At 36.0% G+C, this 8,900-nt stretch overlaps 1 protein-coding gene across 5 annotated transcripts; it reads right to left on the reverse strand.

The window, feature by feature from the left end:
• LOC106879167 (zinc finger protein 271) lies at positions 1–7,518 on the reverse strand. Of its 5 annotated transcripts, none has more exons than XM_014928629.2 (2): positions 7,387–7,518; positions 1–4,074 (listed from the first exon to the last, which is right to left on the reverse strand). In XM_014928629.2, the coding sequence occupies exon 2, from the start codon at positions 3,659–3,661 to the stop codon at positions 2,195–2,197; it is 1,467 nt and encodes a 488-aa protein (XP_014784115.1). In that variant the 5' UTR covers positions 3,662–4,074; positions 7,387–7,518; the 3' UTR covers positions 1–2,194. The 5 variants fall into 5 exon arrangements, 4 of the variants coding, with proteins under 4 accessions (XP_014784115.1, XP_014784109.1, XP_014784100.1 ...); XM_014928623.2 differs by lacking the exon at positions 7,387–7,518 and adding an exon at positions 6,631–7,015; XM_014928614.2 differs by lacking the exon at positions 7,387–7,518 and adding an exon at positions 5,995–6,146.
• Positions 7,519–8,900: the final 1,382 nt, after the last annotated feature.

Below are 8,900 nucleotides of genomic sequence, written 5' to 3' on the forward strand. Positions count from 1 at the left end.
TCTTCTAGTATCTGAAGCCTCGGGAAATGCTCATCAAAAGAACAAGACAAGCGTTCCAAAATTATGTTTCTCGACATTTTTCAAATGTCAAGAAGGAAATTTTTGTATTTTGCTAGGGCCGAAACTGCTCCTGGGGGCCAATTCCCTCCCTTGAAAATACACAAAAATGAAGCCTAGGTGCTTCGCAACAAAAATATTTAAAAATTCCAACAAAATGTGGACAATAAAAGGTCAAATAAACGTTTACCTCTGCAGCCGATGTGACAGCACGTCCGTGAGAAGAGATAGATAGATAGATAGATAGATAGATATTAAAGAATTATGTATGTTCCATTGGAGGTGCAATGCCGGTGTGCATGTATAACAAAATATGTGTTGAGAGAAGAATTTGGTGTATGAGGAATCAGATGTGGTGTGCAAGAAAGAAGACTGGGCTAGTATGGTTATATGATGCATATGGATGAGAACTGCTGCATAAAAAAAATATCGATCACTAAATGTAGAGGGAACTTGTGGAAAAGGGGAGCCTAAGAGACATGGGATGAAATAATGAAGGCAGATCTGAAGATGTCAAGCCTCATAAAGGAGGCAACAAAGAACGGTGGTGGGCGATTCACTGTGCTCAGGAAGACCCATTGATCTCAACAAAAGTGAGGTCCTAAAAGCATTCAGTTCATATCCCCATCAAGCCTTCCAACTCTCATCTTTCTAACACCTTTCTCCCTCCTCTTCTATGGCCCTATTCAACTACTGAAATCATGAGAGAAGAATCCACACATATTTCATCCCCACTTAGTACTACCAGTTACCTTTCCCCTCTCCCTGGAACCACTTCCCTTGAAAATCCACCCTTCATTCCTCAATATCATTCCTTCCTACTTTATTTTGAACCACTAACCACTTTCTGTGCTTTCAGTTATCTCTCCCTCTCCATTAAGCTACATCACAGGATTGCCATATCTCAAGTTGAACACTGTTTTATCTGTTACCATTCTTATCAACCTGTCATGTTTGCCATTGACAGCTTCACCCTCACTGTTGTCCCCCACTTGCTATAAACACCCCTATGTACCACTGGCAACCATCTGTCACCACACATCTCTCTCCCACGACTTCCCCACCCCACACATCATCTCTTTATTTTTTTCATCTATCTCCAGGTTTATTATAATGGTGTGCTCCACCCTTCCTGTATTGTTACACATAATTTTCTATTTGTTTCACCTTTCACCCCAACACTTGACATTCACCAACAACACCTCCATCTTGTTCCATTAACTGCATGCACTGTTACATCCATCTCTAACCATCTATCACTCTCCACTCACACTTTATTCTGAACTTATCCACCACCCTTTCTAATCCTTTGCTTGTATTTTTTCTTATACTCACCTTCTTGCATCTTGAGAGTATGCTAACATTTCGTCACCATTATCAATATCTTCTTTCCAGTGACTACAACCCACCCTTATATAATGCAGTACAGTGATGTATCTCTTCTATAGCAAGACCTATGTGCCTGTCCTTCTATTATAGTTTTACCCCTCAAGACCTGGCATAAAGCCACTTCCTTGAATACTTATAACCACACTCAGTTGTCTTTTTTTCTGTCATGTGAGTTACCTCATGACCTCACAAGTGCCAATGTCATGAAAAAGCACCCAGTACATACTGTTGGCATTAGGAAGGGCATCTGCCATAGAAACCATGCCAAAAAAGATAGTCCTCCAGATCATGGGATCCTGTCAAGCTATTTAACCTATGCCAGCATGAGGGACATTAAATGATGATGATGATGTATGTGTGTGTATACATATATACAATGTACAGGTATGGGTGTGAATGTTCACATTCCATGAACTTTGCAAGAAAAAACCCACCAGCAATAAGCACTGAAGCTTTTCGTTATTTGCCTGTGAAAAACTTGTTTGTTGGCACTCCACTTTTGAAAATATGTGGAATAACTGATCCCAAACTTGAAAAACGGTAAAGATAAGTGAGTGATAGGAAGGGCATCCAGATGTAAAGCAATTCTTCAATTATATATATATTCATCTAAGCCATGCAAACATAGAAAATCAGGCATCAAAAATGAATAAACAATATATATGTGTATATAGAGCAATAAATCTATTTTCCAACAATGTTTTATAACAAAATATCTCAATATAAAAACTAATCATGATAAATTATTTTATGACACAGCATCAGAAGTACTTTCATTTGGACATGGCTTGATCACTGTGTGTACTACTTTATGCTTAGCCAACTGGCTGGAATGAGAAAATGTTTCAGCACAAATATTACACTGATATGGTTTTTCTCCTGTGTGAATACGAATGTGCTTTGATAAATTTCCACTTAGAGAGAAAGACCTACCACAAATATCACACTGATATGGTCTGTCTCCAGTATGAATATGAATATGATTAGATAAATGACTGCTACAAGAAAATGTTTTGCCACAGACATCACAATGGTATGGCTTTTCCCCTGTGTGAATGCGCTGGTGACGCGATAGATCACTACTTCCAGAGAAGGCTTTATCACAGATATCGCAGTGGTATGGCTTTTCTCCAGTGTGGATGCGAATATGTTTAGATAAATGACTACTACAAGAAAATGTTCTACTGCAAATATCACAATGGTATGGTCTTTCACCTGTATGGATACGTTGGTGGCGAGACAAACTACTACTTCCAGAAAATGTTTTGCCACAAGTTTCACAGTTGTAGGGTTTCTCTCCAGTGTGAATGTATTTATGGATTGATAAATTATTACGTTGAGAAAATGCTTTACCACAAATATCACAACAGTATGGCTTCAGATCTGTATGAATACGTTTGTGCTTAGATAAACTACTACAACAAGAAAAAGTTTTAAAACAGGTATCACAACTATATGGTTTCTTGTCTCTGTTATTACATTTGTGACTCAAAAAATTACTGTTGTTAGAAAACGTTTTACCACAGTCATTACATTGGTACGGTTTCTCTCTCAAGTGAATACGCTTATGGCTGGATAAAATACTACTGCGAGATACTGCTTTACCACAGATATCACAGCGATATGGTTTCTCTCCAGTGTGAACACGTTTGTGGCGTGATAAATCACTGTTACCGGAAAATGTTTTACCACAAATATCACAGTGATATGGTTTCTCCCCTGCATGAATACGTAGGTGAGTTGATAAATAACCACTCTGAGAGAAAGATTTACCACATATATCACAGTGATATGGTCTTTCTCCTGTATGAACACGCTTGTGACAAGTTAAATCGCTATTTACAGAAAAGGATTTACCACAGACATCACACTTGTACGGTTTTTCTCCAGTATGTATTCGTTTATGATTTGACAAATGTCCACTCTGAGCGAAAGCTTTACCACAAATATCACAATGGTATGGTCTTTCGCCTGTGTGAATACGTTTGTGATAAGATAAAGATCTATTTGTAGTAAAGTTTTTGTCACAAATTTCACAATGAAAACGTTTTGAACTTCTGTGCATTACTTTATGTTGAATTAAATGATTTCTTGCTTTGAAAGATTTTCCACAAACACTACAAGGATATAATTTATTCTCTGTATCTTCCTGTTTCTGGTGAGCAGCACCATTATTTTCACCTTCAACTTGACTCTCAAACAGCTTTTCCTCCATGGTATCTTGTAAAAGTACAGCTGTTTCCTTGTTTTTATATAATTTATAGGAACTATTTCTTTATTTGTTATAAGGATTTTCCTCAATAGTCAAAGTCTGACACTATTTCAGATATAAAGATAACATTTCCAAGAGTTAATCTTCCTTCAGCTCTCAAAAAATATCCAGTTAGAAGCAACATTACACATTAGTGTATCATAGTAGTTTCCTGCTGTAATTTCTACACATAATTACCCAGTAAATATACTTCCATTTGTTCAAATTTTTGTAATTAATCTCAATTCAGTGAAAATACTTCACAGTAATTTAAGGTTATAAACATGTGTTCTTGATAATGTCATTCTTCATCCTTGAAATCTTACATCTTCATATGTTTTGGGTGATAAATTCTCATCTCGAAGTAATCAGATTCCCTGCAACAGATATGTGAAAATTCAAGTTTTAATACTAAAAGTTACATAAGAGAAAGGACTTGTTCTAAGAAACTGAAAGTCAAAATGACAAGAAGAGAGTGAAACTAACACATAGTTTTTCCCAGGCTTTCTTTGGTTGTCTGCTGCAAACTAGAGTTCTCAATTATGTTACCTGAGAAAGACTAGAAGAAAAAGCAACCTGACAGTGATCTGGTTAGATCTGGCCAATGCATATAGCACAAAACCTCATACATGCAACCCTACGCTGCTCCCATATCTCCCTGCACATCACTGGAATGATAACCAGCTACTTTTGAGGCATCCAGTTTCATTTCAAAACATCCCACTTAACTACTTCATGGTAAGATGGCATGAAATAAATCGTAACTGGCTGCACAATTTCTCCCATTCTCTTCATCATATGTCCTGATACTGAGTGATAATCCTTCGTTTCCGATCGTCCAAGAAAACGTCTGGCCAGGTGAAAATATGCCTCATCGAAAAGTAAACGTTAAAATGATGATAATTTCTAACCCTGTTAACACTATTCGATATTGTTGAATTAAGACAAACTAATGGGAGTTCTTAAGCAACCTTTTAATTACTCGGCAGCAGAATTTTTGCGTATGCATCGCCGAAACTAGTAGTTATGATTGCCGTAAAGCAGCAAAATCTGTAGACCACTTCCTATTCTCACAAAAAACTCTATCAACATAGGTGTTTAAAGGGATGAATTTTATTACTTTAGTCAAAAAACAGAATTGAACAGCGATCGACATATTTGTTAGTTATTGTAATTTACTTATATTGTAAATTTTGTGAAAATCGTTTAGAAACATTTAAATAATTCTTTTCTTTTTTTTTTTACCAAAATTATCTTGTAATTAAATTTTTTCATGTGATATCACCACACCTTTTTTATCCCCCTCGAATTCCTAGCACTCCTACTAATTCCTCAAATATATGTGGCCAGCAGTCTTAACTTAAACTAACCTGTAACAACTCTACTTGCCAATTTTGAAAATAATTTCCAGCTAGTAGCAGACTGCAAGCAGTGAAATGCTTTTATCGTGCCTTGGTTTGATGCTTAAACAAATAAAGATCAAAATAAAATTGACAACGGACTGTATTGCAACTCACATATCAGTCCGTAAACATGGTTACGTGGCTACACACACACACAGATGTACTAATATTTGTTAATTTTACTGTGTCCATAATTTACATCCCATTATTATACTTATTTATACTTCAAACAGAATAACAGTTCACAAAATCTCTTCTCCCATCCCGCACAAAACTATCAAATGTCAATTTTATTGAATGTTTGGAAATGTAGTCATTATTTTTAATAAAAACCCTGGAAGATTACTGATTTGTCATAAAGATTTTATTTCACCATCACATCATATGTGATATGGAAGTTAGTTATCTATAGTTTTCTTAATTGAACAATGTTTTTTTTATAATAATGTCATTCAAGCACCTCATACGCTAACAGTTTATAATCAATGCCATTATTTCAATTAGAAACTAGTATTTTTTTTTAAATGTCTATAAAGGAAAAAACACCGGAAACTGTAATTTTTAATTTTCTTTAAGGAAAAATCCCGTTGGAATTATGCATAGAGATGTCGTTTCTAGGAGACAGTCCTTATGATGTGACATAATTCCCTGTCCTGACTTCTAGAAAGAAAAGAAACAATTTGAAAGGTGGAGTTCAAAATGACAAACATTCGGTGGTTTTCACGGGAAAACAACAAACTTTCAACAATTAAGATCTTAACAAGTATTGTTAATGTGCTATCTGACATTCTGTTAAAATAAATAATTAAGATACCTCATGGAGCAAACCAGAAGAAAGATTTAAGTCTGGAAAATAATAGATCATTCCCAATAAGAACTGACAAAAACACTTACGATTTGGAAAATGTGCAGAATTACGGCGTATTTTGAAGAAACATGGAATGTATAAAAATAAAATAGGTTACTTGAAATGCGGAAACGAAATTTTTTTACTTCCGTGAGTAAAATGCTTGCGTCTGAGAAGTACTTACAGGGGTGTCGTTATGGAAAACAATAACGTAAATACGAGAAATAAAGAGATCAACTTGTTACGATTAATCGGTGATACAGGTAATTTGGGAATTACATGTACTTGTAATTACTGCTGTAGTGGCGAACATAAGATCAAGTTCGTTCTTCAACAATAGAATCTAAATTTCTTAAAATTAGTGATATTCATTTATAGCTCGAGTAAAGATATAAAATTGGGTAAATTTTCAGATTAACACCTGCACGATCTTCAATAGGGGGTTAGGGTTTTAGGGTTAGGGTTTAGGGACGGAATTCCTTAACCCTAACCCTAAACCCTAACCCTGACCCTAAAATCCTAACCCTAACACCCTAGTGAAAATCGTGCGGGTGTTAATCTGAAAATTTACCTAAAATTGAAGGGTACTGCTACAAAATGCAAGCTTACCACTGGAAAGACTAAGTAAGGGATTGCACTCAGTTTTGCCGAGATAGGTGTATTCATTGCTTTAAAGAACATACCTCTAAAAGGAAATATAGTTGAGATAGAAAGGAATGCACAAGTAGTAGATGTTTTGTAGACATAATTTAACTCAGGAACACACTGTATCCGATGTGGTGTGCGGACAATTGTATTGATAAAATAGGCGGCAGCATTTTTGAACATTTGGTTGTTAGATAGAGTAAGAAATTCGATGACTCAGATGATGAGAGTCATACACAGAATATTGGATGTTTGTGGAATCTCATGAAAAGAAAATTTTAAAGAATGTGTTGTACTCAAGACGATATGTTTCAGTCATTTCATTTTGATTGTAGCTAGACGAAATAAAGCGAGTCAGGAAATTGCATCTTTTTCAAGTTTATGTTAACTCTTAATCATCAAAGATTTCTTAATGTTTTAATGAAATACTTCTAAGTTATCCAAATGTTTTTGTATCTTTTTTTTCTCGTAATAAACATGTTTTTTTTTTAAATGAAAGTATTGCGGTTTTTTTATTTTTTATTTTCTTCCATCGTAATACACATGCTTTTAAAATGAAAGTAGATTTTCGTTTCGGTACTTCATGAAACCCATGTTATTTTTATACACTATCCAGTACTTGGAAATTACACTACGTTTAGTATTTTCATTCACTATTATAATTGTATTGAACTGGGGAAATATCTCCAGCTTCATCATTTACATAACTTCAATGATCCAACAACAAATATTTCTTAATATAGATCAAATATATACAGGAACACCAGCCTCACTCTCGTATAATATCTACTTACATTTGTACTTTTAAACTAATTTTCGTAGATGCCGTTGATTAGTGTTCTTATTGGTTGAATGATTCTACTTAAGTACGACAGTGTATGTTGTGTGAGTGTGTGTGTGCGTGTGTGTGTGTGCGCGCGTGTGTGTGACTGCATCATCGACCTGACTATTGGATGTTATACATCAATGGTCATAATGCGTTGCCAATTCTTTCTTGATTTCGCCCTTCTTTTCTATCCTGGGCCAAATCGTCTTCCCATCGTCGTGGAAGCTTTCCAAACGACCTTTTGCAATCTTTTGGATACCACTCGGCAAGTGCGCCAAAAATGAAATTGCTGTTAGATCCGGTTCCATAAGAATTCTTGAATGGTCAGGTTTATCGATGACGTTGTTAATACTTGGGCGAATAGCGATTGTGTTCTTTAGATTGTTTTTGCAATTTTTGCATCGGATATAGTAATCCGGGTTTGATTTCCAAGTTTTGCAAGTGCATGTTTCAAAAAACTATGGAAGTCTAGATAGACACTGCTTTGATAGAGAACTACAATGCCAGTAGCAGGAATATTTAACAATTACAAAACTTAGAAATCAAACCCGGTTCACTATATTTCATGCACGAAAAAAGAATACAATCGCGATTCGCTCAAATATTACCAACGTCATCAAAGTATCCGACGAATTAAGATTACTTGAGGAACCGGATCTAATAACAATTTCCTCTTTGACGCGCTTCAAATTTTGGTACAAGGCCAGCAATTTTAAGGGAGGGGTAAACCGATCACATTGACCCACATGTTCAACTGGCACTTATTTTATCAACTACGAAAGGATGAAAGGCAAAGTTGGCATCGGCAGAATTTGAACTCAAAACGTAAAGACGGATGAAATGGTACTAAACATTTTGCCCAGCGTGCTAACGATTCTGCCAACTCGCTGCCTTAAGCATCATTATATATTCAATGCTTCAGCCGCAAGGCAGCAGATGACAGCAGCGGACTAACAAGCAGGCTAGAACGATGTCACAATACCAAAACAATGGACGACGAGATTGCAACACATGCTAACCAGTTTACTCCAAGAAACGCAGTGAAGACTATCTGATCCAACAACATCCCATATAAACTTATAGTAGAAATGTTGGTTATATATCATTAGACGTATACCTGACTTTCCTACTATAATTTTAAAGAATATAGACGGAACGCTGAACTCCAAACTATCAACTTAAACAACACTTTATTCAGGTGGTAAATATATACATCTTTAGTTCTTGTTGTTACAGCTTCTGTTGTTGGGACGTTGTTATGTAGGTGTGAGCGAGCTGTCGAGCGTAAGTCCGAAAGATGTAGAGAGACAGCTTAACATGTAAAGAGGCTGTCTCCAGAGTTCGAATGTTAGAGACACTCTTGACACGTCCATTGCTCTATGCTGGCCAGCAAGAAAGAGAATGAATTGAGCGGGAACGCTTGCTTGTTTAATTCCACGCATGCGTGAGACTACGCATGCGCACGGCGTTACTACAAACTTC

Source organism: Octopus bimaculoides, chromosome 7 (assembly GCF_001194135.2).
Source record: "Octopus bimaculoides isolate UCB-OBI-ISO-001 chromosome 7, ASM119413v2, whole genome shotgun sequence".
NCBI classification, from domain to species: domain Eukaryota; kingdom Metazoa; phylum Mollusca; class Cephalopoda; order Octopoda; family Octopodidae; genus Octopus; species Octopus bimaculoides.

Coding starts and splice junctions, on each gene's coding strand:
- LOC106879167 (XM_014928629.2), bottom strand. CDS start 3,661: ATGGAGGAAAAGCTGTTTGAGAGTCAAGTTGAAGGTGAAAATAATGGT.